The 27,366-nt window shown below is 39.6% G+C and overlaps 1 protein-coding gene and 2 long non-coding RNA genes across 4 annotated transcripts; 2 read left to right on the top strand and 1 right to left on the bottom strand.

Moving 5' to 3' along the window:
• The first annotated feature begins 280 nt into the window (after positions 1–280).
• On the top strand, positions 281–2,347 carry LOC130559493 (uncharacterized). The gene is made up of 3 exons (XR_008963583.1): positions 281–399; positions 722–772; positions 890–2,347. It is a non-coding gene; the product is annotated as an uncharacterized LOC130559493 (long non-coding RNA).
• A 4,617-nt stretch (positions 2,348–6,964) lies between these two features.
• Positions 6,965–8,221, top strand: LOC130559766 (uncharacterized). Its single transcript, XR_008963614.1, has 3 exons — positions 6,965–7,014; positions 7,149–7,201; positions 7,539–8,221. It is a non-coding gene; the product is annotated as an uncharacterized LOC130559766 (long non-coding RNA).
• Positions 8,222–11,333: 3,112 nt separating this feature from the next.
• On the bottom strand, positions 11,334–24,866 carry hif1aa (hypoxia inducible factor 1 subunit alpha a). Of its 2 annotated transcripts, none has more exons than XM_057342383.1 (13): positions 24,641–24,866; positions 17,114–17,307; positions 16,804–16,949; positions 15,986–16,070; positions 15,769–15,881; positions 15,449–15,648; positions 14,989–15,095; positions 14,736–14,883; positions 14,362–14,630; positions 13,956–14,242; positions 13,072–13,295; positions 12,848–12,947; positions 11,334–12,661 (listed from the first exon to the last, which is right to left on the bottom strand). In XM_057342383.1, the coding sequence occupies exons 1-13, from the start codon at positions 24,667–24,669 to the stop codon at positions 12,503–12,505; spliced, it is 2,061 nt and encodes a 686-aa protein (XP_057198366.1). In that variant the 5' UTR covers positions 24,670–24,866; the 3' UTR covers positions 11,334–12,502. The 2 variants fall into 2 exon arrangements, with proteins under 2 accessions (XP_057198366.1, XP_057198368.1); XM_057342385.1 differs by having other exon boundaries at positions 17,114–17,304.
• Positions 24,867–27,366: the final 2,500 nt, after the last annotated feature.

Here is a 27,366-nt window from a genome sequence, read left to right as displayed (position 1 = left end):
TATCTTTATAACAAAATTCCAGGTGATTAATCTTTTATGAGGCCTTAAAAATATTGGTGTTGGGGACACAGTGAGTCTGAGAATTGTTACATTTGAGGGTACCAATATTACTTACAGTATGTAACACATATTGTACCAAACAAAAACAGGCGCCCTACTCTTTTACAGACACACGGAAGTCTTTGTGCCTCCGTCATTCTTCTGTTTCCTGGAAAATGAAACTGACTTGTAAGTGAAACTTAACTGGAAAGATCTGCTGCATTCATCCATACAGCCTCAGAACTGAAGCATCAATGAACCATGCAGTGTAGCATTTTCTAAAAACCTTATAGAAGTTTGTCACTTTTTTGTCGGACTATTCTACTAGGTCTACTACCTTACCACTGAACAAGGATCAAGGTATGACTTTTCCTACTTGTAAAACAAAATGCATGAGCTAAAATGACATTAAATTGACAGAATTCGTATATCATTTTTAATGTCAAACTATTGCTTTTTTTCTCTCATAACATCAGGATCCACTAAATTAAATACTGATTTAAAAATTTTTAGATTGTCTTTATTCACTGTACATGTGTTAAACTTTCATTAATTTACTATTAATTGAAATGTCAAAATGAAGATAATATATTCTGTGTAACTCTCTCACATCAAAATAAATCATCCTTTCAGTTAAAAAGAAAAAGACAGAATGTTACTAATGACCATGTCGCTCATACAGGTGGAAATATATTAAACCTGTGAGAAACAACTTCTCAATGGATACCTCAACGTAAGTACATGCTAAAAATTACACTGATGTATAGAAGTTTCCTTGAATAACAAATGCATTGAAACAGTTTTTTCTTTTAGCTGAAACTTTCTTCTTATAACTAAAACTTATTTCTAGATGTTACAAAGATTTAGTTCCTGACACAGCAGAAATTATGTACGTGATGCATGAGCTAAAAGAGAAGAAATGTACGGACAGCACCCTTCTTTCCAACCTGGACTTTGCTGAATGTTTCCTGAGAGAACATCCTCTACATAGATTTTCAATGTTATTGGTTAAGGGCAATGGTTTATGTGTTGAAATTGGCAACAGCCAATCCATAGTTTTCACGGTGAGTTCAGACAGTCAACACAACACCTATGTCAACCTCAATATCTACTCCTATAACAAAGTATGCAGGGAGACCATTGTGGAAAGTCACTTTTTTGGCCACTCTTGCCAGGATGAGATCCAATCCTGCTTTATCCAAGCTAGAGAAGCAGTTCCTGAAAGTGGTTTGAATAGACTAACAATCAAATGTAACAGGTTTACAATTATTTATACCAATAACAAAATAAGTCAACATAAGACTTTGGAAACCAAGTGTCAGTTTAAGCTTCAGACCATCACTGTTGAAGGTTTGCTGGAGAGGAAAATCTGGCTGCAGAAAGAGAAGGCCACTAGTCATGGTTTGATAGCATGTGTAGATCATCTCATCAAGCTATACCTCACTACTTCTGATGCTCCAAAGACCGAATGTAGATTCATTCTACACGCAGACAAAGAAGTAATCAGAATTGTTTCTTTGGGCAATCTACAAAACCGAGAGTATGTATTGCTATATGATGACGCAGGGGTCTCAATGTTTCCTCCAACATGGCAGTAGAAGCTATAACAGAGCTCACGAATGTAAATACTGTATCTTCTAATATGGTAAATAGTCTTATGCACTATATTGTATTGCCAAGAGTGTTTTTTTTTAGCACAACACACAAATAAAACCAGTTTAATCTTAGCAACACAAAAACATTTGAAATTCATCAAAATTGCTTGTTTTAAAAATAATTAACTTGTCCACAAATCTGACCAAATGTGGTCATGAGACTAAACTCAAAGTTATTCTAATTATAGATTAATTACATTGTGCATTATGTGTGTCATTACTGTATTTCTGCTTTCTGCTCCTTTCTGCTTACCTAAAAATAGTATTAAGATAAAACGGGTCACTAAAAGGATAAATGCAAAAAATATTATCAGTCTTATTCATTTGTTGTGTGTTTTCTGTGGCATTTGCGGTGTTACTGTTTCTTATATGTCTAAGTGTAAAACGCACCCACAGAGAGGACAGAACCATAATAATCAGAAACAGTATTCTGTTCTGTTTTCGAAAATAATTATAGTGTTTCATATTTTCTCATGTATTTTAAGCAATGTATAAATATACAGAAAATAATAGCATTCTGCACCACTGAACATTATATTTATATTTCACTGTTAATTGTTAATGATGGGGCAAAGTATAAATACAATGTAGGCTACTGTACTGTATAATAGCATTACTGTAATCAAGAACACAATAAAACCTACAAAAATACGCACAGCACTCCATGTGTTCCCCTGCATCTCTCTCTATTCTCTTTCAAATCCTGAGAAATGAAACCAGGGCTGGCTCCAGGCATGGGCAGGGGTGGGCTCAACGTCTGTCTTGCCCACCCAATGAGAATAAAATAATAACACCAAAAATTGCAGTATTTTCTATTGGTTGAAAGAAACGTCACTCTCCACTCACAGAGCGGCTTAAGTTTGGTGGAAGCAAACTAATGTGCAAAGGAATTTTAGGCACACTGCACGCTTGCTTTGAGTTTATTATAAACCGCATGTAAAATTAATTGTGCAGTAAAATCAGATTAATTTATTATAACGGGAGTTCTTATGGTAGCAAAACACTGCAAACGAGTTTAGTTTAGGTGCACTGCGCGCTCACGGACCTCATATACAACAGCAGATATGATGTAAAGTTCACTGTGCAGTGTAATTAGATTCATTCATTAAAACGGGAGTTTTTTTGTGAAATTAAACAGAAGTCAGTGATCGTTCAGTGATGGGGAATAATCAACAATAATTATTTTTGCTTTAATCTTGCAGTCTTCTGAAATGAATGTCTGTTTTATATATTTATAACATCATAAAGCATTTAAATCCTGCATGTATTGAAGTCATACTGTATATTGCAGTGTTTGTTGAAAGTCACCCAACAGCAATATGAAAGACTGAGAGCATGATAACTCATTTAAAAAGCAGGGTTATGGTATACATGTACAAACATTAGTTCCCTTTCTGTTGGTCTCTCGACGTTGTGTCGTGCCGACAGATGGGGTTCGTCCTTGAGAACCTATCGCTTCCGACTTCTTTAGAAAGGGCCAATGAAATTGGCGAATGAAATTTGCATGCCGGACTCCGCCCCCGGATATCCGGGTATAAAAGGGAGATGGCATGCTGCATTCATTCACCTTTTTTTCTTCGGAGCCTTCACACTGATCGACTTCGAGACTTCAAACTCTGCGCCGAATTACTGCTGGAATCTTACGACGTGGTGCAGCGGACTGTCCCTTCCTGCAGCGACTTCCCCTGGGCGTCTCGGCAGTTCCAGAAGTGTTTGAGTTTTTTCTCTAAAAGAGCAAATTTCTCCAGCGTGGCATGTCCCGCTGTTCTCCTGGGTGCAATACACTCATCGAGGAGGGGGACGGACACGAGGTCTGCAGCCCTTGTGGGGCAGCCCTTGTGGATACGTCCTGCCTGCACTGCGGGCGGTTGACGATTCAGACGTTGCGTCACGGGTGGCTGTGTTCCCACGGGACTCAGCCACCATCTCATCTGCTTCCTGTTCCGTGACAGCAGTGGCTACGGCCCTGCCGTCCGCTACGGCGAGCAGCAAGGGTGATATGAGGAGTACTGTGAGCGCTAATCCATCAGCCACCGGCTCGCGGACCGTTCGCACCTCGTCTCGCTCGTCTGACCGTGCCCCATGAGACGGTCCCACCGTCTTGTTCCTCAACCACGTATTTGGAAACGGTGCGTGATGATGAGATGTCCGTTGCAGCATCGGAGGGTGAATTACCGGCATCTGACTCCAACGATTCCTTGGAGCTCCCTCCCTCGGGGGGTCGAGCCCAGGAAGAAGCGGATGTCGAAATGTCAGCCATGCTTTCCCGGGCCGCCGGCATTGGGTTGCAGTGCACCGCACTGCCTCTCCCAACACTCGGTGCTGGATGCATGGTACCTCGGGTTTGCCGCTCTTTTTCATCTCATGATGAAGACGGCTCTCCTGAGGGAGCTCAAGAGGGTAGCGGACCTACAAGCATTCTCCGTGTCTACAGATTGCCTAGAACTCGGGCCCGGTGATTCTCACGCTATCCTGAGACCCCGGCCCGTCTACGTGCCCAAAGTTCCCACCACTCCCCCTAGACACCAGGTGGTGAACTTACAGGCGCTCCCCACCGGGGAGGAAGACTCAACCCCATCCATATTTTGTCTAGTACGCGCATTGCGCCTCTACTTGGACAGCACACAGAGCCGCAGGAGCTTCCAGCAGCTCTTTGTCTGTTTTGGAGATCAGCAGAAGGGGAGGGCTGTCTCAAACCCTCAAACACGTCACTACGGCGTACCGGTCCTAAGTTCGCTCGTGCCCACTGGCAGTGAGAGCTCACTCCACACGGAGTATAGCCTCCTCATGGGCACTGGCTCAAGGCGCCTCTCTGGCAGACATCTGCAGAGCTGTGGGTTGGGCTACGCTCAACACCTTTGCGAGGTTCTACAGCCTCCGCGTAAAACCGGTATCAGCTCGAGTCTTGCAGGGCATCAGGTAAGACCGGCGGCCAGTAGGGCGTACGCCTGCGAAAGCACCTTCCCCCCTCCTAGGTGGGTCAGCGTGCTATTTTTTTCCCCCCTTCTTCCCCCACTGGGTGAAGAACAGGCATTCCATCCATCACTAAGCAAGCACCTCCTGTGGGCGGGCTGGGCAGAGCAGCCCTGCCCCTTAGGCCGGGTACCAATTGAGTTATCCACAACATAGCTCTAACCGGACCTAGTGCTACCAACGTTGTAACCCCCCAGCAGGGCGGTTCCGTCTGATGTATCCTCATGATTGGTTCCCACCTTGGTAACCCATGACCTTCCCTAGGTGGACCTCCACCTTGCGGTTAACTCCTTCAGTCCGCACATTCCTCCCATGAGTTCTCCCCTAACGGCGAGACAATGTTGGTATCTCCACTAAACTCCTCCCTACGGTAGGAAGTGGTCTCTGTAGCGCATCCCCCATTTGAGGAAATAGCGCTGACCCAGTGGCCTTACGGTACCGGGCGGCTTCTCGCTGTTAGAGAAACAAGGCCGCCGCCTGTGAGGGCCGAAGGCCTTGAAAGGTATTCTATTGCGAAAGGCGCATTTCTGTATTTGTTTGTGGTGCGAGTATTTGGCATGTGCGCCAAACTAATGAAGATGCTTTCTGAATTTGCTGGTGGTTTTTCTGTTTGCATGTGTTTTCTTCCGTTGCAGCGCGGTGACACCTAGCGGCCGCCGTACATTTTACTTTGTTTTTAATACGATTAATGTGTATTGTCCCTGTACAAATAATTCTTCATCTATAGATAAATTAAACTTCAACTTAAGGCCCTGTCCACACTAATACATTTTCGTTTAATAATTTTTCTTGCAGTTTTGGCCTTCAGCACAGTTCAGGCTACCTGTGGTTACAGACTATCTGTGGTTTTCACAAAATGTTCCTTACATGATGTAGTATCATTATGTAAAGAACATTCTGTAAACAACTTAATATCTTTGATATTGATTTTGAATTCAAAATTGTTAAAAATTAAAATCATAGTGTAATTAATGGCTGAAATCAAACTTTGATGCTTGTTACCTTAAATGCTAGTAATCAAATTTTGATGATTATTGAATGAACTTTCTGGGCTTAAAAAACAGCTTGCAGTATACATTTTTTCACTTTTATAATGTAAATATTAATTAATAATAAAACATTTAGAATATAATTGCTGTTATTGCAAATGAATGCTGTTATTAATGACAGTGTGGATTTTCCAGGTGGAAATTTTTAACCTGTGAGATTAAGGAACCTGATCCTTCTTAATGGCCACCTCTAGAATACATGCTGAAAATAAAGATAAGTAAGAGGATTTTGAACAATATAAATGAGAATAAACTGTTAACAGTTTACAGTGATTCTAGTATTGACATGGAAGGAATCATGTATGTGATGCATGAGCTTAAAGAGAAAAACTGTACAGACAGGACCCTACTCTCCAACTTGTATTTTGTTGAGGGTTTCCTAAGAGACTACCCTAAACATGGGTTAAAGGCAATAGTTTGTGTGTGCGAACTGGCAACAAATCACCAGTTCTGACTGTAAGTTCAGACAATCATCACAACATCTACATGTATCTTAATATCTATATAAACAGATATATAAGTTCATCATTATGGAAAATCATTTTTGGACACTCCTGCCAGGATGAGATCAAATCTTGTTTTATGCAGGCTAAAGAAGCAGTTTCTGGTAAATTATATTACTTTAAAAAGTTGTTAGACTGTATTAGCCAATGCTGATTTAGATTTTACAGTACCTGTGTTTATATAAATCTGCTTTATCTTTTATATTTCAATATGTGGAAAGCAACTAATCTGTGTTGGTGACATAAACTATTCAGAAATTTTTCTGTACTTTTTTTACTATTATAGCCTACCTGTTTATACATAATACAGTATGTAAATAAACAGCTTCAATCTTTTCTTTATCTTTTGTAGCTCCTTATTCTGGGTGTTGTTACGTTCTGTCTTGAATCTAAAATCCAAAATAAAGTCATTAGTGGTGTGTATTTCTACATAGGCTACAGTAGTAGAGTACACTAATGACTGTATTTTTAAAAAGATGTTGTGCATAACCTAAACAAGTAAAATAGAAGGTAAACTACAAAAACAAAAACAAAATTTTTTTTTAAAACAAAATAAATAAACATTATGCAGATAACTAGCACTAGACGCACACACGCTCACACTTTGTTTCGTGAAAAATGAAACTGACAATGGACCGTTCTAAGATGGCGGACACGTCTACGTGCCTGGAGCGCTTGCATGCGGCATAGTTATTGATATCTATGAGGAAACGTTTCCTGAAAACCTTGAAAACAGTTTGTCACAGTTCATCAGACTGCTTCTATCATTCAGTTGACCACGGAACAAAGATCAAGGTATGTCTGTCTTTTCCAAATTGCATGAAAACATAAAATGCAAAAATGCCAGATTTATTTTCATTTTTAATGAAACCTGTATGGCACAATTGGCTAAATTAATGCTGTTACCAGTGACACTGTGATTTACACAGGTGAAAATAGTTAAATCGTGAGAGATCTCAACCTTCTCGATGGACCCTTCAAGGTAAGTACAAACTGAAAATGATGAAGTTATGCAGCATATTATCAGGGGCTGCTTATGCTCTAATGGTTGCAGACATTTTAGTCTAATCAAAATTATATTTCTGTAAAAAAAGTTTTGGAAATATTGTAATCTCTTAACGGGGAAATGACACAAGGGGTATTATAAAATGTAGGCTGAGGTTAACAGCAATATGTATGTGCAGAATTAAGGCAATTTGTTTACAGTTGAACTTGAATTAACAGAATATAGGACATCTTATTCTTCAAGACATCGTAAAATTTACTTTGATGACATTTTAACTTAACATTTTATGTTTGTTTGTTTGTTTACTTAAAAGCAAACATTTTGAGGTGGAATCTTTTGACCCAAACTGTCTGCTGCCAGTGAAAGCTAAATTAAGTCAACAAGGATTGCTGGACTTACACCTAAAGGCCAATCTTGACTTCTCTATCCAAGCCATTGCGGCTCTTCCTGCACCCAGGCGGCATCATGAAGTCTAATGGAATGGAGACAAATTTCTATTGTTAATCACTACAGGGATCCCTATACAGTCTACATGGGACCAAACGGGCCACAGTCTCGACTCACAACCGGCAGCCTGTCAGAAAGCCACTTTGCTGGGGATCATTGTCATGATGAAACTGAGAGCTGCATGAAACAAGACAAAGAAGCAGTGAGTAAGTCTGACAAAATCCCTTTATTTCTGGAACAACTGGAGCTTAAGATCTCCTGTGGAGAGTTGCATCTCACATACAGTACCAATCATCCCCTACATACCATCCACATCCAGCCACACCGAGTCTATCTGGGAAAAAGAGACAAAGACACATATGAAGAAGGGTGGAGAGATGGGGAAAAGCCTGTTGCATGTTTCAGAATCTGCTGCTGACCTCTGAAGGCTACTGGGGTGCCGATAGCCGAATCATACTTCAAGGTGATGGATAGATGGTGGAGTTTATCATTTTAGACCCAAACAGACATGAAACCGTGCATTTCATCTTCACCGATGCCTATAACAATGTCCAAACAAAGCAGATTAAGGACATGACAATGTGGGGGTTATATGATTAAAAAAATTTAAGTAATAAGAAAAGAGTTGCTTTTGTGAATCCATTATTGCGTGAATCAGGTAAGAAGTCATCTGTTGTTGTCTATTTAGGCTTTAAAGAGAACCCAGTGTGTAGAGATGTATGGCTTAATATGTTGTAATAGCCTTACACTAGCATTTGTCATTAGAAACACATCAAATAGTTTCAATTCTTGAAAATGTACTCATTTTAACCTAAGGAGGTTCTTTTTAGATGGTGTAAAATGGTTGCACGCAAAGGCAGCCAAACTAAACACAGACACACTAATCAGTTCTTCAGTAAATATAAGGTGCTGTAGGATAATATATATAATATACAGTATATATAATGCTAAAATAATAAAGAAAGAAAATAAAGACACTATTTGATGTATTTTCATACATTTTAATATTGTTGGTCAGAAACAATACAAACATACATATTAATAACCAAAATCATTTGGTAGATGCTGATGTCTTGAATAGTCTTAAATGTCTTAAAGATGGTCGTTTAAACTTTAAAGCTATGATTTAATGCACGTTTATCCTTGAACAGACGCTTACCCTGGGTTCCAATTCGCCTACTTATACTAGCCCTAATAGTAGCTACTGTTTTTGTGTTGGAATAGTAGGTACTTTTGAGTGAATGGCAAAAGAGATTGCACACACTGGGACATACTAACAGGAAATGGAAGTCGCTGTTGTTGCCTAGACAACATTGTGGCCAGTGAGGTCTGCTTAACAGAACAACACTTTACTTTTACACACTGTCCAGTGATAGCCCTACCTGTAAAAACCATAGACAGTAAAAAAGAAAACAGCTTACTCTTCTGTTCCCATCCCAAATTCCCACCTCTTAATTATTCTTTAATCCTTATACAGGATACTACAGTGATATGGCGCTCCCTGCTGTTCTGGAGGAATACTGCAAAAGCCAGAAAAATGTTATTTACAGGAAAACACATACAGGCACGCACACACACACACACACACACCAACAATGATACTTTACAGGATAGTTATCATAAAATAAAAATAACTTCATAATTTATTCACAGTCATGTTATTCAAAATATATATACATTGTCTTCTGTGGAATACAAAAGTAGATATTTTGAGAATTGTTTTGTTGTTTGGTCACCAACGTTCTTCTAAAAGAGTGTTATTCTGTGTGTGTTGATGTTTTTTCTTTGTTTTCCTTGTAGGACAGATAGCAATGAAAAATCAGTAAGGAAATCAGTTTTCATATTTCTGTTTTATCTCCTAAACAGAAGAGTTGTGTGTCCAGTGTATGTAGCTCACAGAAAACTGTGAAGTTTTTAAATGCCAAGTGAACTTACCAGGTCCTCTGAGGACAAATAGTTGTGTGCATGTGACAAACGAGTGTGTGAATATTTGTGCGTGCATGCGCTCGTGGAGAAAGAATGATGTGTGGGTAAATGTGTTTAACAGGCATAAGTGAAAACAGGCATGCTGGCTATGTGTTTGAGTTCTGTGAAAGCTGTGAAGTATATACACGGCCATATTCAGTCCATTACACATGCTTTCGCTTAGCGTTTGATCGATATACCATGTGCACGCTCATCAACTGCAGGAAACGCATTTGTGTGGGTGCGTATGTGTGTTTATCATATGCCAGAGTGCTTTTGCTTTGCCGTTCCAAAGTAATAACGGAATACAAAAAACAATAGACATTACAGCTTACTACAGACAGTATCTACTCTAAACCATTACAACTCTGAAACTGATACAACATAAAAGATTTCATAAGCATCACCAGCGCATGTGCAGGTCACCTGAACAACCACCAAACACCTGCAAACTGATGCTCCCGATTACAGAGGTAAACTTAAACTACAGTAGTTTGCTATTGAATGATCAGCATTGCCGGACAGGTTTATGAGAACAAACAGTTCAACGGTTAAAAACAAAACCTTCTTCAAGTTCCAAAAGTGTCTGCCTTCAGAAAACTTGTCTGTGTTTGATTGAGGTGCAGCAGAGCATGGAGACGGAGAACAGCCCTCACCATAGCAACAAAACCAAGAATCATGGGATTTTCCCACTAATTCAATGAGGGCCATTCACTCAATGGATGACAGACAAAGATACAAAATAGTGTGTATAAAGTTACCAATGGACAAAGCCATTTGCCATGAGTAAGTATTTTCCCACAGAAATGAGAAGAGGACCTCCTGAGGTTTTCTCTGTATGTGTGTGTGTCTCACACGGCACATAAAGAGCTCAGGGTCCTCAGCGATGAAGTAACTGTTTTGGCAGAGCCACCAGTAATTGAATACAGGGCTTGTTCTGTGGTGTGGCTGATGAACACACACACATACAGTATGAATATGAGTTTTGACCTACTATATTTATCATCAAAATATTTAAGTTATATAAAGAGAATTAAATAAGTTAAAATGTTAAATTAAGTGCAAGACTAAAGCATAAGATTCAAGACTTCAGGGAGTAAGATTAAAGGGATAGTTCACCAAAAAATGAAAATTCTGTCATGAATTACTCACCCTCTAGTTGTTCCAAATCTGTAAGAATGCCTTTGTTTGGTTGAACACAGAGAAAGATATTTGAAAGAATGCTTGTAACTAACAAACTGAAAAAAAAACACTATGGTAGTCAAAAGTGCCCCTGTCCTACATTCTTAAAAAAAGATAAATTAATTTTTCCTACTATGGTACTTTGGAACAACTCCACAGGGTGTACTAGGGGCGAGTCCGGCTGGACGAAACGCGTACAACAGCGCATGTGCGATTTTTTGAATCGGCCGAGTTCACTCGGTGACGTACTGCGCGTGTGACGAACTCGTCTATCCGCGACAAGAAGCTGTGCGGACGCGTTTGTGCGCGAGACGGACGCGGAAAGTCAAGTATACCCGGCCAGAAGTTGTATTTTTGGGTGAACTATCCCTTTAAAGCATTGCTCTGTGTTTATAACTGTAAAATATAGTGTAGGCCTACAGGTTTGCTTTAAAACAGTGGTGATACAGTGAACAGAACTATCAAAATGCGAAGATGTACCACACAGTAGGAAAGACCCAAATTTGCATTTTAATTTTGAATTTGCATTTATTTTCCATAGACATAACAAATTCCTGAAGACAATGTGACACTGCACTGAAAAAAAATGCGAGAACCCGAGAACAGTGACAAAGCTCAGACACTAGGCTGCACTATATCTTGTTTCTCTAAAACCACTATAAACACTGAAAACCGAGAGTATACGGAAAAGAACTTATTACATATAATGCCCTAGATATTTTTTATAGATTTAACTTCATAGAACCTCTAGTAACAATAATAATAATGAGTAATTGTTTCAACATCAAGGTAGTTGTCATATGATTATGTAAATTGCATTCCCAGGTGAATCACTCTAGTGAAATGCGGATTACTTTCACACACATTTTTAAACTCTGTATATTTAATAAAACAAATTAGACTAAATGCCACTTTAGACAATTCACAACATATACACACTAATACATGTGTATTATAAGGGACACATAGAGCTCTGGACAAAGAAACAAGACAATACATTTAGACATTCCTGAAATGAATTATCAAAACAGCAGTGCTAATAAAATAACATTTTCTGAAGAAGCTGCTGGTAATCCATGTCATTTGTGCGCAACCATGTGTGACAATACAACATACCTTATACAGCATACAATATATTCTCTTTGTGCGTTTAGCTCTAACCTATAAGAGCGCAGCTCATATTTGCTTTAGAAATGTTTCCTGTTTCCTCAATTATTAATTTATTAATTATTAATACGATAAATCTTATAGTTGTCCAGCATGTTTTTCGATCTACTCAGAAGCAGAATCATCCCAGTGCTTTTGATTGCTCATCACTGTCTTGATAACCGATACAATCCTCAATGCCACTGATCTCTCCCGCATAATGGGAAAACGTTTGGTCTATGAGAAACATAAACTTGCGATTAAGCTTGCTTTAAAATATATAATGTATAGAAGTATGGCTATTCATATAACTAGGTCCAAGGCACACAATAGCTCCTCCCCCTGTAAGCAGGTGTCGCCTTCACAGGTACATTAACCTCACAGTCATAACGGGTGATATATATATATGATATATATGACATATATGGCCCCGCCCTCTGATGATCTGCTCATTATCCTACAAAGTAACATCTGAGAAAAAACAGCAATTACTCTGTGTATAACAAACCCTGCCTTGACAACATTCACAAGGATTCTTCACAGTGACAAAAAGCTGAAGTTGAAGTGTGGTATCCATGGTGACACACCAGATGGCAGCAGCAGTATCGTGGTGTGATGGAGCCCTTCTGATGGTGGGACGTCTGATAGTTTGATCTTTTTCTCAGGTATATCAGCCATAACCTGCATCACAGACCCCTGAGAGAAAACACACACAGCAGTCACTCATAAACTCTTCTAACTGTACAGACCATTACCATTTACACCTATATTATTATCTGTGCTGTCAGAATATCTTGATTCCAAAAACTGGAAAAAAGGAATAAAAAGGTTCACTAACACACAAACAATAAACCTACGCAATACACTAACGCTCATACACACCAGTCTTATTGCTTCAGAGAGAGTTATTGCCTCAAGATTCCTCTTAAGCTTTGGGCTGGTTTGACATTTAGAAGAAATATCACTGTCTTGAATAATAACTCTAGGGAGATAGAGAAAGCGATAGGAAGGAAGTGAGAACAGGGAAGAGAAAAGAAAAATGTTTTTTCGTCAACAACCATTTATTTGTAGAAGGATTGATTGGCAGCACAGATCGAGTCCCTCACCTGCTGCTGTCCTGCTCGGAGGTTCCAGTGTTCTGCTGAGATGTGTCTGAGCACACTGGCTCTGCAAGGGCTTCTGGGACAGAAGGGGAAGTTTGTATGCTGCTGGAGGTGGGCAGTTCGAATCCTAAACTTGGGCTGGAACACAATGACTTTGGAGTCCGCAGCTGGAAGTCATCATCCATGGGAATGTATGGTGCCAACATATCCAGATCCAAACCCACTGGCTGTAAAATCATCATTAGTTTTAATGTATCATCAGGTCATTGCTTTGACAAAAAAAAAAAAACGTAAGTACAGCACACAATAAGTTAACAAACCAAACCGTCATGTTCTTTTGTTATGTTTGGGGATCCCAATGATACACAGATGTTACTGAAACAGTTACCCCAATGTTTTACCACAAAGCAACCATGCACTTTTCAGAAATATGACTGGTATCCATTCCATTAGCAATGTTTTGGTCTGAGGTTCGACCTAATCAAAACATTGTTAAAAGCTGTGTACATGTGCAAAAATGTATTATTGTCTGTATGTATTATCTGATTTCCACAACAAACATAATACTTCAATATGAAGTATACATTTAATTCTTCATGTAAAAAGACCATAAACAGACAGAACATGAGAAGAGTGCATGGTTTTCATAGGCACAAATGTTCATCTTAACCGTGTTAATACTTAATGTGACCAAGTCTGTGAAAACCCAGCTTAAGTCATTTATTAGTGATTTAATATTTTCTACATAAAAAGCATCCTACAGAAGAGATTTTGAGACTTTAGCCTGGTTTTCATAGACAGGGTCACAAGTGTTTAGGCCAATCTCTGAACACCTCAACAACAACCAATCAATAGCAATGGCTGCCCTTTGAAGGTCACTGCTCTACCTGTATATTAAAGGTTGTCTTGGGATCCAAATCCATGGAAAAGAGTCTCTCCACTTGATCCGGTTTTAGCTGGTCGCTCAATTCTGAATCGAAGAGGAGATCAGATGACTGTGGGACAGGGAAACAGTCAGGCTGTAGATGGGCTGTTGAGGAGTCGGCATCATCTAGTGTGGAACACAGTGCATCAGTGGACGAAGACAGAGGTGAGAGGGGCAGCAGGACACTGGATGAGGGTAACATGACATCATTGTAGAGCGGAATGTCTTTCAGCACAGAGGTCGCTGAGTCTGAAAGAATCATAATAAAACATAATCTTTAAAAATGAGATCAATATTTAAGTATAAGCATACACGTGCGTAACAGGCTTGAAAGATCTGGTTTGGATGTGTTTATCTGGTGTACAGACCCGTGCTGTTGATATCCAGCGTGAGAGCAGCGCATGCTGTTGCAGAGTGTACAACTGTCAGTCTCTCTGGCTCCCCCTTTAGGTTCTCATGTGGAACTGCAGGCTGCAGATCAATATTGTCCAAACACCTTTTTTCCTCGTCGCCCTTTTTACTCTCCATTTTCCGTACCACCAGGGTCACTTCTGCATTGACTTCCACCTCTTCCTGTTTTATTTTTGTGCTGTTGATCTGTTGGAGGGACAGAATTTCTTTGGGCTGTTCAATACCACTGCAAAATAAGAAAGGATGAACAGATGAACACAAGCTATTATGGGCACAAAAGCCTATATAATATATAAACACACATTAAGACGTCTCCCGTATGAGGTCTTACCTGAAGATGTAGTTGACACAGACCACACACTGTGGCTGGTTGTTTTTATTGTTATATATCACTGTGGCCTGAGTTTCTGCCCAGGCAAAGCCTCCCGCTTTAGCCAACAGACGGTATTGCCCACTACATACCTGTCCCTTCACAAACACTGCAAAGAGACATAAACTATTACAAAATGCATACCTTTATTTAAATTCACATCATCCTTTAAGAGGAGCCAGATGCTTATGTGTGGGTGTTTATACAATCTTACGGTTATGGTGGGTTTTGGTCATGTGATCGGAATCCAGGGCGTGATAGTACTCGTACACAGAATGCTCCAGTAGATCCCCTGGATCAAAACCCAACAAATCTGTGATCCTGCAAACACAAACACACAGATCTGTCACCCTGCAGCTCTCAGATGTCACCCCTAGATGGTGAAATAACCCAAGCCATTAAACTAGACCAGGACTCCAATGGCTCGCTACTCGGTATACAGTTTTGTCCCAGTGATTATAATATTCTGAATCTGTTTACTAAAGGTCGCTGAAAGTCCTGAAAAAATGTCCTGCCAGAATCAAACCCATGACATTCATACAATTTCACAACTGCAGTGGCCTCAGGCATTATACGCCTTGGTGTAGATTAAGTATTGAGAGTCAAATTTTGCAGCAACCAGCACAATGTCATTGAACCTGTGCTTAGCAGGTGATATCGTGCAGGCCCTTTACCTATCATCGCAGTAGGTGAAGCGCATATCCAAAGTGTGGCGGCTGAGGAATGTTCTAGAATCCAGTGGTGCCTCAATGTTGCCCGGGTGAGGAATAGACTCACAGATCACCACCAGGTAAGTCGAACACAGACTTATTTCCTCACACACAACCTTCTCAAGTGTGTCAGCTATGTGGATGTGGCCCGAGCAGCGCAGAACCTAGAGAGAAGAGAGGCTGATTGGGATAAATATGGATCCAGATTCACAATAGTTGTTATTAGAGTGATGTACTTTGGGTGTCTTTTTTGACACAGTGACTGCATGAATGAGGGGTGGTACCTTCCAGGAGGCAGATTTGACGTTGACGGTACGCCCTCTGCTAGTCAGTGTACATTTCATCCTCAGTAGAAAATTTCTATCTGTTTGGTGCTCTTTCCCTTTCTTAGATAAACCTGAAAAGAGAGTGATTAGTGTGAGTGATTGTGTTTGTGTGAGTGAGTGAGTGAGTGAGTGAGTGAGTGAGTGAGTGAGTGAGAGAGAGAGAGAGAGAGATTACCTATCCTGTGAGCTAGCATTTCTCTGAGCTCCTCATGATCACATGGATGAGTAAACTCAAACACACTGTGTCCACTAAGGTCAACCTACACCAGAAACAAGTGGTTTCATTTCAACACTCACAACATTGATGTTATTGTTCATATACAGCAGCTAAACATTCAAGAACACTGAATCTGAAAATAAAAACCCAATGCATGGACTTTTATGATACCCAGTGTATTACAAGTTTGTTTTTTACTTGATGCTTGAGTAAACCTGACGATTATTTTATATATTTCACTACACTGTAAATTTTTTCAAAAAATCAATATTTGCAATCGTAAGTATGTCATAGAGATCACCATTGTGATATCACAATAAACATTATGATTCACAAAGAATGACATCACAATGCTCTTTAAGATGACACAATGGATGCCATTATTATGTCAGGGAGAGAATTATGATGCCAAAAAGACGACCATTATGATGTCATAAAGAGTGATGTCATATTGGATTTCCATTGTGATGTCATAAAAAGCATTATGATCTTATAATAAAGGCCATTGTGATGTCATAAAGAGCATAATGCTGTTATAATAAAGGCCATTGTGATGTCATAAAGAGCATAATGCTGTTATAATAAAGGCCATTGTGATGTCATAAAGAACATTATGGTGTCATAACAACATATTCTTCATGTTCATAAATATAATTATTTTGATATTTTAGCATGTTTAGCATTTGATCAACCTTGAAATGCATTTAAAACAGCATTTTCCATTTATTTAGGACTCTCTTTAATTATTCATTCATGTTTTTGCAAGCTTGACTCACATGAGGAAGGCCAAGACACTTGGTCACATTCTCTGACAAGTAGACCATGTCACCATCAACAGACAGAACCATGAGAAACCCATCCAGAGCTTTCAGAACCGAACTGTTCCACTGAGAGTCCAATTCAGTTTCAACACCCAATACACCTACAGAGAGAAACAGAGACACGATGGCAAAAAAAACACATACAGCTCTGAATGAAATTCACATACATAAAAACACACACAGCTCAAATAGACAGCACATTTGGCAAATAAATTAATTAATAATTTCTCTTCACACATCGGGTATTTGTGCTAGATTTGCCAACCTGTGCCCAGTAGTTTACGCAGGCGCAGGTAACTGAGCGCGAGTCTCATGACTGAAGCTTTGTCCAGGTTGGAGGTCACACTGTGGGGGAGGGGCAGTTCTTTGGCCAGCTCGTAAAACACCTCGGACTCCTTTCCTCTCCGACAACGCGCCGCATCCCGAGATTTCTCCTTCCTTCGCTCTGAACTCACCCTGCTACCAACACACACATCAGAGGCCTATGCTGTCAATGGCTTCAAAAAACACACACCCGTGTGCTGCATTTGAAATCTCTGTAACAGTATATACTGCATTCAACACGTTTGACCAGTAATGCAGCACATCCTGGTCAGTATTCAGGTTGGTTGTGTGAATACATTCCAGACACGCTACATCCCCCATTTTCCATTCTGTGAATTCCTGCGTGCCAATCCTGTGGCCTCATGGGATACTAACGTATCAAATGGATGTGTACTTCAGAATCTCAGCGGACGCAGTAGGTCATCTGCTTATTTTCTGCCCACTGTTCTATGAATATTGTGTATTTAAACACAGTGTGTAACACACACAGCTGCATGGATTTGCTGCAATGTCATATAATAAAAACCTGCAAACATTCATTTTAAGACAAAAGAAAAGATAGGAATTTAATCTGTCTGTGAGATCAGATTGTGATATCTGATCTCATAATCTGAGCATGAGAAAGTCCATAATTCATCCACACATCTGTTTGAATTACCACTCTGTGCGCTTAGACGGTTTTGACAGTTTCATTTGTCAAACAACACAGAAAATCAGTGCCATATGAGAAGTTATGTAACGCAGTAACACAGACAGACCCTATAATGAATCAAACATAATGACAGATGAATGGAGCCTTAATTATCATCTTTTTCCCACCAGCACTGGTTTATTTCTCACCGATCAAGGGGATGTGAAGACTAATGAATTAAACTAGGCGATAGCAACACGTTTGCCTATATGAGCAGATGGGGTGTAATATTGCACTCAGTAACGCTGATCACAGATCAGCCCACGCTATAGTGTGATGTATAGTGGTGTATAATTTAGTGTTGTGTGGAGCTGTATTGTGTAGGGTTGTGTAATGGTCTGTTGTCTGGGGTCATAGGGGGCATTTTGGCTCCAGCTGAATCACTAAGCTCATTTTGACAGTCACCTTATTAACACAGTCACTGGAGACACACAAGGTAAAGCCACTTTCACACACAAAGATCCCACTGTACAGTTCCTGACATCATTATGTTTGCTGTGAGCTGTCCACGGGCAAAGATGGAAAACCCAGTGCTCATAAAACATCCGTAGACACGACTAGGTAAAGCTCTGCCAGAGATGGCAACAGAATGAACTCTTGTTGATTTATATTCCCTCTCTCACTCTGCCTCAGCATTCATGATGTGAATTAAGGTTAACCTGCATTTACTGTACATTGCATAATGCATGAAGTATCACTTTAACATTTGACATGAATAATAGTTAAGTTAATATTTTTTTATGTAAATACATATTTGCAGGTATGACTGTACTTGGGGGTAGTTGCCAAATAAATGTGTAAATGTGTCCTATGGCAGGCGTTCTCAACCTACTCCCAGGCCCCCCACTGTATTCAACAATACTCAAAGGCTCCCCTCTCGCTCACAAAAACTCAAAATGTCTACCCAATAAAATATTTTCAGAGCTTGACAATAACTGGAAAAGTGCTTATTCAATATGGACAAATAATAAGAAATACATTGTTTTTTAGTATTTTAACAATGTATTTCAATACTCATTTTGTCTCATTTTAAATTATTTGTCATCCCGAGACCCCCTTCAAGTCAGCTGGGGTCCCCTTGTGGGCCACAACCCCCCTGTTGAGAACCACTGTCCTATGGTGTGACAGCCAAAAATTGGGGGAAAAATAACAATGAAGATAAATAAATCTTATGCTATTTTATATTATAAATATAATATTCAAATTGAATACTACAAAATAATATATTTGACACATGTACGGTATATATACCCACTTGCTGGTAATGTGTTACATCTAATGATCCTCCTGGGTTGGATTAGTCAGGATCTATACGTGATGCAGCAGATTTGGTTTTAGAAAACAACCTCTACTGTATGTATGTGTGCCTGTGTGTATGTTCTGTCTGCCTCATTAGATATGATATGGTTACGCTAGAGAGGATAAAACGCTTTACACCCAAAAACGCCACACACACCTGAACACTTAGGAGGTGCATTGAGAGGTCTCCACAATTTACTGATATAGTGCATTTGGAGTGTTTGGATCCAGGCCAGCCAATCACACTAATAGCAAAGTGCTACACAAATCACCAGCCGCCCCAAACCTCTTCCTGTTTTTCTCTATCAACCCACCTGTCTGAGCTTCATCTGAATCCTTCTTGACACTCAATACAACAGTGCACCAAGTAATGGAAGAAAAGGACATTGTTATATACTGTATCAACAGAAACCCACGCATACACACGCTTCCTGCCACATCCATCTGACATATTGATTAAAATTACACAAAAAAAGGCATTTTTTGCCTCGCTGGAATTAGGGCTCTTTGATAAGATGACCTTTTACATCTCTTTATCTCATTAACTGGTGCTAGATCTTTTCTTTTGCAAGATTCTGGAGCTTTGTAGAATCAAGAATCTGAATTAACTGATAGCTCAATGTTTGATATTTAATAAAGAAGGTGATCTGTTGACATCTTTCACTTAAACCCTAATGCCCAGTTTCATAGACAAGGCTTAAGGCCTTAAGTCCTAAACTAAAATAATGTTTCTGTATAAGCAAAAAAGTGTATAAGCATGTTAAGACGTTCTGGATAAAAGCATCTTTCAGATGTTAATAAAGACAAAATGTATGTCCTCAATATGAAACACGCAGCCCTGTTGGTAGTTGCAAGGGGTATCCTCAACTAAGGATTTACATAGTCGAATCAGAATTGTCACATCTTGCCTATAGTTGACTGATAGTCAAATCGCACGCGTGTGTACATGCGTGCGTGCGTGCGTGTGTGTGTGTGTGTGTGCGTGCATGTGGACATGCGCGTAACAAGGGTACAGCGCAAAGTACAGCACAACATTGATGCACCAAAAAACAATCAAACATTAATTTACAGAATTTGTTTAGAACAGAATATGCCTTTATAATAAATAAAAATATAAAACCAAATAAGCCAGATTCAAGTCACAATGTGCAAAATAAATGTGTTTAGGCAAAATGTATGAAATGCAGGGGAGGATATATTCAAAACCAAAGCCACAAATAGTCAAATTTAAAAAAATTCCGATTTCCGAATTACGCTTGTTTAGACAAAGTCGGGCCGAGTACCAAAACAACCTAGTAGCCAATCAGCAGTAAGGTGCACAGTGTACAGGACGGACATTAGTTGAGCCGAGCACTGACAAAAGCATAAGATGGGGGTAGGGGTGTGTTTGTTTTGGTGATTTGAACATCAACAACGGCTAAGAGAAATCGGACACCCCGCCTTTAATGGACATTTTCCTTATACATCACATCACATAACATTGCTGTGCCACTTAATAGACCAGATCTCGCCTCAAAACTATTTTCAAAACCACTCGATAAAATGAATTATTTTTTACAAATGGGAATACACAGCACGTTCATTGCCAATGAACTAAAGTTACTTTGTTTACCGCATGTAAAGGAGGAATGCAATAAAGCATACCATTTAAACAGCCAAAAAGTCCCTTTCACCTTTTTTCCTGCACACTCTTTCTCCGTCCTCCTGATAACCAAAATGGCATGATCCCCATTGCATAACACCTCTGTGAGATTGGTAGTCGAATCAGGCTCCTCCTATCGGAGCATCGAATCTTCAACTAGTCAGGGTCACCACTAGTAGTTGCAAATGCTGTTTTGTGATAATACTCATCGTGAAACAGTCAACGAACCACAAACACCTGCTGAGAGAACATTAAGGCCATCATGCAGCGTAATCAACAACACAGAGCTCCCGAGCGCTTTTAAACAACAATTCCAAGCTTTAAGCCCGGCTAAAGAGCTGATTTGAACTAAAATCGTTCCTAAGACACTAATTTACATATATTCAGCATGGATGCTGAAGTAATAATCTAGACCCGACATCTCAGATGTGCTGAGCCAGTGTAGAGAACACAGACGGAGCCTTTAGCACGATCACAGCCCCCTCTGTGAGTCAAGCTGTACCTCAGCATGTAGTGATAATAATAATAAGCCAATAAGCTTTCTGTCAGTCACCTGCTCCGTTTCCCCCTTTTGACCAGTATGAACAGCTCCCTGCAGAGGAATATATGATTAATTATTCATAACACACACATACAGTGAGGGAAATAAGTATTTGATCCCCTGCTGATTTTGTAAGTTTGCCTACTTACAAACAAATGAAGGGTCTATAATTTTTATGGTGGGTTTATTTTAACTGATAGACACAGAATATTAAAAAAAATCAGGGGAAAAAAATGTTATATAAAGGTTATAAATTGATTTGCATTTCAGTCAGTGAAATAAGTATTTGATCCCCAAGCAAAACATAACTTTGTACTTTGTGGAGAAACCCTTGTTGGCAAGCACAGAGGTCAGACATTTCTGATAGTTGGTCACCAGGTTTGCACATGTGTCCGGATACATTTAGTCCACTCCTCTGTCAATCTTTAAGGTTTCTTGGCTGTCGCTCAGCAAATTGGAGTTTTAGCCTCCTTCACAGAGGTTCTATAGGACTGGGGTCTAGAGACTGGCTAGGACATTTAATGTGCTTCTCCTTAAGCCACTATTTGGTTGTCTTGGCAATATGTTTTGCGTCTTTGTCATGTTAAAGGCTCATCCATGACCCATCTTCAGTGACCTAGTTAAGGGGAGGAGGTTCTCGTCCAAGATTTTACGGTACATGGGCCCGTCCCTCAGCCCCTCAATGCGGTGAAGTCATCCTGTATACCTGTAGCAGAGAAAAAGCCCTAAAGCAGAATGTTTCCAACACTGTGCTTCTCTGTAGACATGATGTTCTTGGGCTCATAGTCAGCATTTCTCTCCCTCCAAACACAGGAGTCCATTTTGGTCTCACAGCAGTGCCAGCACTTTCGCCAAAGCCTTTTCTGAATCATTTTTATGTTCATTGTCAAACTTAAGACGAGCCAGACGGGCCTTCTTGGGCAGGAGGACCTTGCGGGTGCTTCAGGATTTCAGTCTACTGTGGCATAGCGTGTTACCAATGTGTTACCAATGTTTTGCTTGCTAACTGTGTTCCCAACTGTCTTGAAATCATTAACAGGCTTCTTCCGTGTAGTTCTGGGCTGATCTTTAACATTTCTCATGATCATCTTTACCCCATTGGGGAAATATTGCAGGGAGCTCCAGAACAAGGGCATTTGATAGTTATTTTGTATATCTTCTATTTCCAAATAATCACACCAACAGTTGTCTCCTTCTCACCAAGCTTCTGTCTGTAGCCTATTCAAGGTTTGTGCAGGTCTCCAATCTTGTCGCTGACATCCTTTAAAACCTATTTGGTCTGGACCATGGTGTTGGAGAGGTTGAACTGGAAGATACAGATTCTGTTGGCAGGCATCTTTTATATACATAACAAGCTGATTTAGGAGTACTTTCTTAAAGTGACAGGACTCATCTGTGGTCCATATAGGCACATAACCAATCTGTGGAGCCAGAATTCTTGCTAGTTGGTAGGGGATCAAATACTTATTTCACTGACTGAAATGCAAATCAATTTATAACCTTTATATAACATTTTTTTCCCCTGATTTTTTTTAATATTCTGTGTCTATCAGTTAAAATAAACCCACCATAAAAATTATAGACCCTTCATTTGTTTGTAAGTAGGCAAACTTAAAATCAGCAGGGGATCAAATACTTATTTCCCTCACTGTAAGACACTTACTATGGTCTAAATATTTCAACAAGGACACCCTTGCAGGAGCGACAGGAAAAAAATCTCTAATGTGTCTCCACTGCCTTTACAAGCACGACCATTAGTATGAACAGCACCAATGGGTTTATAATGGATCTTATGCTCCTGCGTATCATGATGTTTTGATATTCTCTCACTCTGAACCACTTGACATCAGGAGAGGCCTGCTCTGTGAGTGTGTGTGTGTTTACCAGGACGTGATATTAGATCACACCGGCTTTTCAATGGAATATAGGTTAATGCAATTATTGTAGCCTTTAAAGCGTTCACACCACTTCGGCAACTTCTCAGCGCCTTGTAATAATTTCGCATTTCAAACACATCAGCAAAGTGTCCAATAAACCGCTAACGTTACCGTGCAGCAACCACTTGTTAATGGTATCTGTACCAAAAAATCACCTGTTTGAAGGGTCCTAATTGGGTCCCATGACAAAAGGCTTTAATTAACAAAAGGTCAACATCCTTCTTCAGCTATATGAAAATAAAGTCCTTTCTGCTTAAGAATTCCATTTCTACGGGGACAAATGTCTGGTTTGATGAGAGCAGAAACAGTCTAACCTTTCTCGGCTTCATTTTACACCCCCAAGAATGGCAGCATAGACAGGCCACAAGCTGATAGCACACAGGGGACCTTTACCATAGAGCCAATGGGAGAGGTGTTAACTGATCCAGTGCAAAACACCACTGACAAGAGAGGACAGCAGTGTTTCCACATTTTGACAGTACATGCTGAATTACAAATGTATAGATTTTTGGAATTGATAATTTACTTGATGTTAAACAATATAATAATTATGATTACAATAACTAAATACTATTACTATAATTAAATATTTTAATATTAATTAAATATTAATATTATAATATTTATTTTCATCGCTGACAAAATGTTATATGCTCTCCTACTTGTAAGTCGCTTTGGATAAAAGCGTCTGCCAAATTAATAAATGCAAATGTAAATATAAATATAAAATAATGAAATGCTATTTTTATTGCTATTTTAATAGAACTTCTTTAATACCCCAGGCTCTTGAATAGATACAATTATCTTTATAGTGTCTCTTTACGACACTAATTTACTAGGACCCCGAGACATCAATCAAACGAACTGACATGGTTAGCTGGGTTCATCATAAATCCCAAGCATCGCGCATGCGCAATAAAATCTCTTGACTAGAGATTGGTACGGAGCAAATTGTAAAGCTAATGAGAGAGGGTCCAGTTCGCATTTACACTTGTGTATCCTTGAAAGTGAATTGATAACTCTTTTTCTAATTTTAAAAGGTTGTCAGTTTTCTATTCCACAATGTTGCGTTTACAAAAAACAGATTATTTTAGTTTGTATCGTTAAAGCGTTCACATAAGACAGCATGTTGCGTTTTTATTGTCAAATCATAAAGTGTTATGAATTATGAATGTGACAACAGGTTATCAGGCTGAAGTTATTGCGAGCTGATAGAGCGCGCGCAATGACGAGACGACAGCAGAGGGCAAAAACAACAACAAAACATTTGTTTGACAAAACAAGCTTATATCTAAACGTTGGAAACTGATCAAACCATGTCGCCGCGTTTGAATCTGCGCAAAAAAAGACGCGTTTACCTCTTTTTCCCAGGTGCGACCGCATCCATGGTCGAATCCTTTAAAAATACACGCCTGTTAATTCACGTTCATTAACGCGCAGACGATCCTAAATCTGCAATGGAGTACGTCCTGCAAAGTTCCCGTATTCGGCTGCTAAAGTTACATTAAGTTCCAGCGATGCTTCGCCGTTTCATCTCTCGCTTTCTCCGCATCTGCCTGACGGTTCTCGAGGGCGCGCAGTCACATGCCTCGGAGTCGTCGTGAACGCGCTGTGCTCCAGCTCGGATATTTTTGGCACCTGAACCTTCACAGCCATTACAGGAATAATGCTCCCGTTGAGGCTGCCCTGTACATTTGAAGTTTTTAACAAATAGCCTACCCCAAGACCACCTAGCCTACTGTACAACTGTCTGTTCTGACTGGGAAATAATTAAATTCAATTTTATTTATATAGCGCTTTTCACAATGTGCATTGTTCCAAAGCAGCTTTACAGGAGAAAATAAGAAAAACTGAAAAACTGAAAAACACAAAAAAGGTCAAACACAGCACAGTGCATGGTGTTTATAGAACAATCAAGATTATTCTAGTAAATAATATCTGATAAATGCAGTCTCCCGGTGGTTTATTTAGCATATTTTGCATTAAGTGAATGCTTTGCTGAAAATATGTGTCTTTAATCTAGATTTAAATTGGGAGAGTGTGTCTGACCCTCGAATAGTATCGGGAAGGCTATTCCAGAGTTTAGGTGCTACGTATGAGAAAGCTCCACCCCCTTTGGTGGATTTAGTTATTCTAGGTGTTATCAAAAGTCCGGAGTTTTGAGATCTTAGAGAGCGTGATGGGTTGTAGTGTGGTAGAAGCTCTGTTAGGTAGGGACTAAAACATTTATGGCATAATTAAAAGAACTTTAAAGTCAATACGATGCTTAATGGGTAACCAGTGAAGGGATGATAACATTGGGGTTATGTGATCGTATTTTCTGGACCTGGTTAGAACTCTGGCAGCTGCATTCTGAACTAACTGTAGTTTGTTTATTGATGATGCAGGACAACCACTAAGTAGTGCATTACAGTAGTCAAGTCTTGAGGTCAAATGCATGAATAAGATTTTCTGCGTCAGCAACACATAGAATATTTCATAATTTAGCAACATTTCTAAGGTGGAAGAAGGCTGTTTTTGTGACATTTGAGATGTGATTTTTAAATGACAGGTTGCTGTCTAATATAACACCTAGGTCTTTAACTGTATTTGTTGGAGTAACAGTGCAGCCTTCAATTTGCAGGTTATAATCTGAAATATTCTGCTCACGTGTCATGGCATTGAAATACTCTTACAATGCCATGGTAACCCATATTTTACCCTGTCACATACGTTACAGTTTATGTTGCTGCAGTATCATAAGTCTCATTCAAACAATGTAGTAAGCTTTTATGTTTGTAATTTCTCATTAATATTTTAGCAGACCCCATGCTTACCATGTTAGGGGCATATAGCTATTGGTGTAACCTATCAGTTACAAAACTTTTTCCATGTTGAGCAAGCGTTTTCCAGCCCCTACGAAATCTGGAAGGTTATTCTTTCCACAAATCCCAGCTTTCCAACCATGAAACGTGCAGACAAGCATACATCATCCATGTCATCCTTTCCCACACAAGCAAATGGAAAATCCCAAGGACATTTCCCTAAAACCATCCAGCCTCATGCAAACACTTGGGGTGAATTTAATTGCCAATAATGATTATAGTGTCAACACTTTCAGTAACTTTAAATGTCTCCCCCAAAATAAATGCATCCCTTTATAAAGGCTCATCTATAATGTTCTGAGAGACAACTAAACGTTCTGTTAAATAAAGCATAAGGACACTTCCGGAATCTGTACAGGAAACCTCAGGCTTCGCGTTATCTCAGTTTTTTCAGATTTGAATCAAGGGGGCGAACTTTAACGGGAGGACATTAATAGGGTTAAATGACTTTACGGCCATTCTCCATCTCCACTATGTCCTTGAAGGAAACATTTAATTCCGTGCAGTTTCAGACCCGGAGACCGTTCATGCCAGGCCTATTACGTTTGTTTTGGATGAAAGGGTCTTTGCAAAATTACATTTTCCATTTTCAATTTATTACCAGAGCCACTGCTGGATTGCGGTAAAGAACTGTAACGCTGGCGTATATGAATGAGGAAGGCAGATGGACACGTGCCAAGTCTAATCTGCAGAAATCTCCTGTATCCTCCTATTTAGAGATGATCTCTCCCAGCTCTCTGCAGAGGCTGGATAGACACAAAAGGGACTTTGAACACAGGGATCAGAGAAAGATGTAAAGATCTTTCATGCAGCTTTTGGGCGCAAAGCATGGAGCCGAATACACACAAAATTATTGCTCTGTCAAGCCTCGTTAGGCAACAAATAGAAAGTTTGGAGAACACTCAAAATTGAGCCTAGAGGTATATCTTCAAACACAAGGAGAAAAGTGTGGCTATGATATATGTAGAGATACAGAGAGTCTTCTGATGTCTTTTTTTACGTACAGGGACTCCTGCTCTAATCGTTAAAATCGTACTTTCATTCATCAGGACAAAAATCAATAGAATAAACACAATCGGTCAACGACAAGGGTTTAGACATGAAGTGCTGCTAAGAGTGAAATGGATTTGGGGCATCCAATAAAGTAGATCCGTATGGGCTAGAAATCAATAAAATGTAATTATGGCCCATTGGGCCTGAGAATGGCTGCAAACTGATCT

This window comes from Triplophysa rosa, linkage group LG9 (assembly GCF_024868665.1).
Source record: "Triplophysa rosa linkage group LG9, Trosa_1v2, whole genome shotgun sequence".
NCBI lineage: Eukaryota > Metazoa > Chordata > Actinopteri > Cypriniformes > Nemacheilidae > Triplophysa > Triplophysa rosa.
The sequence above is the reverse complement of the archived record's forward strand: the minus strand, read 5'-3'. Positions and strand labels throughout refer to the sequence as shown.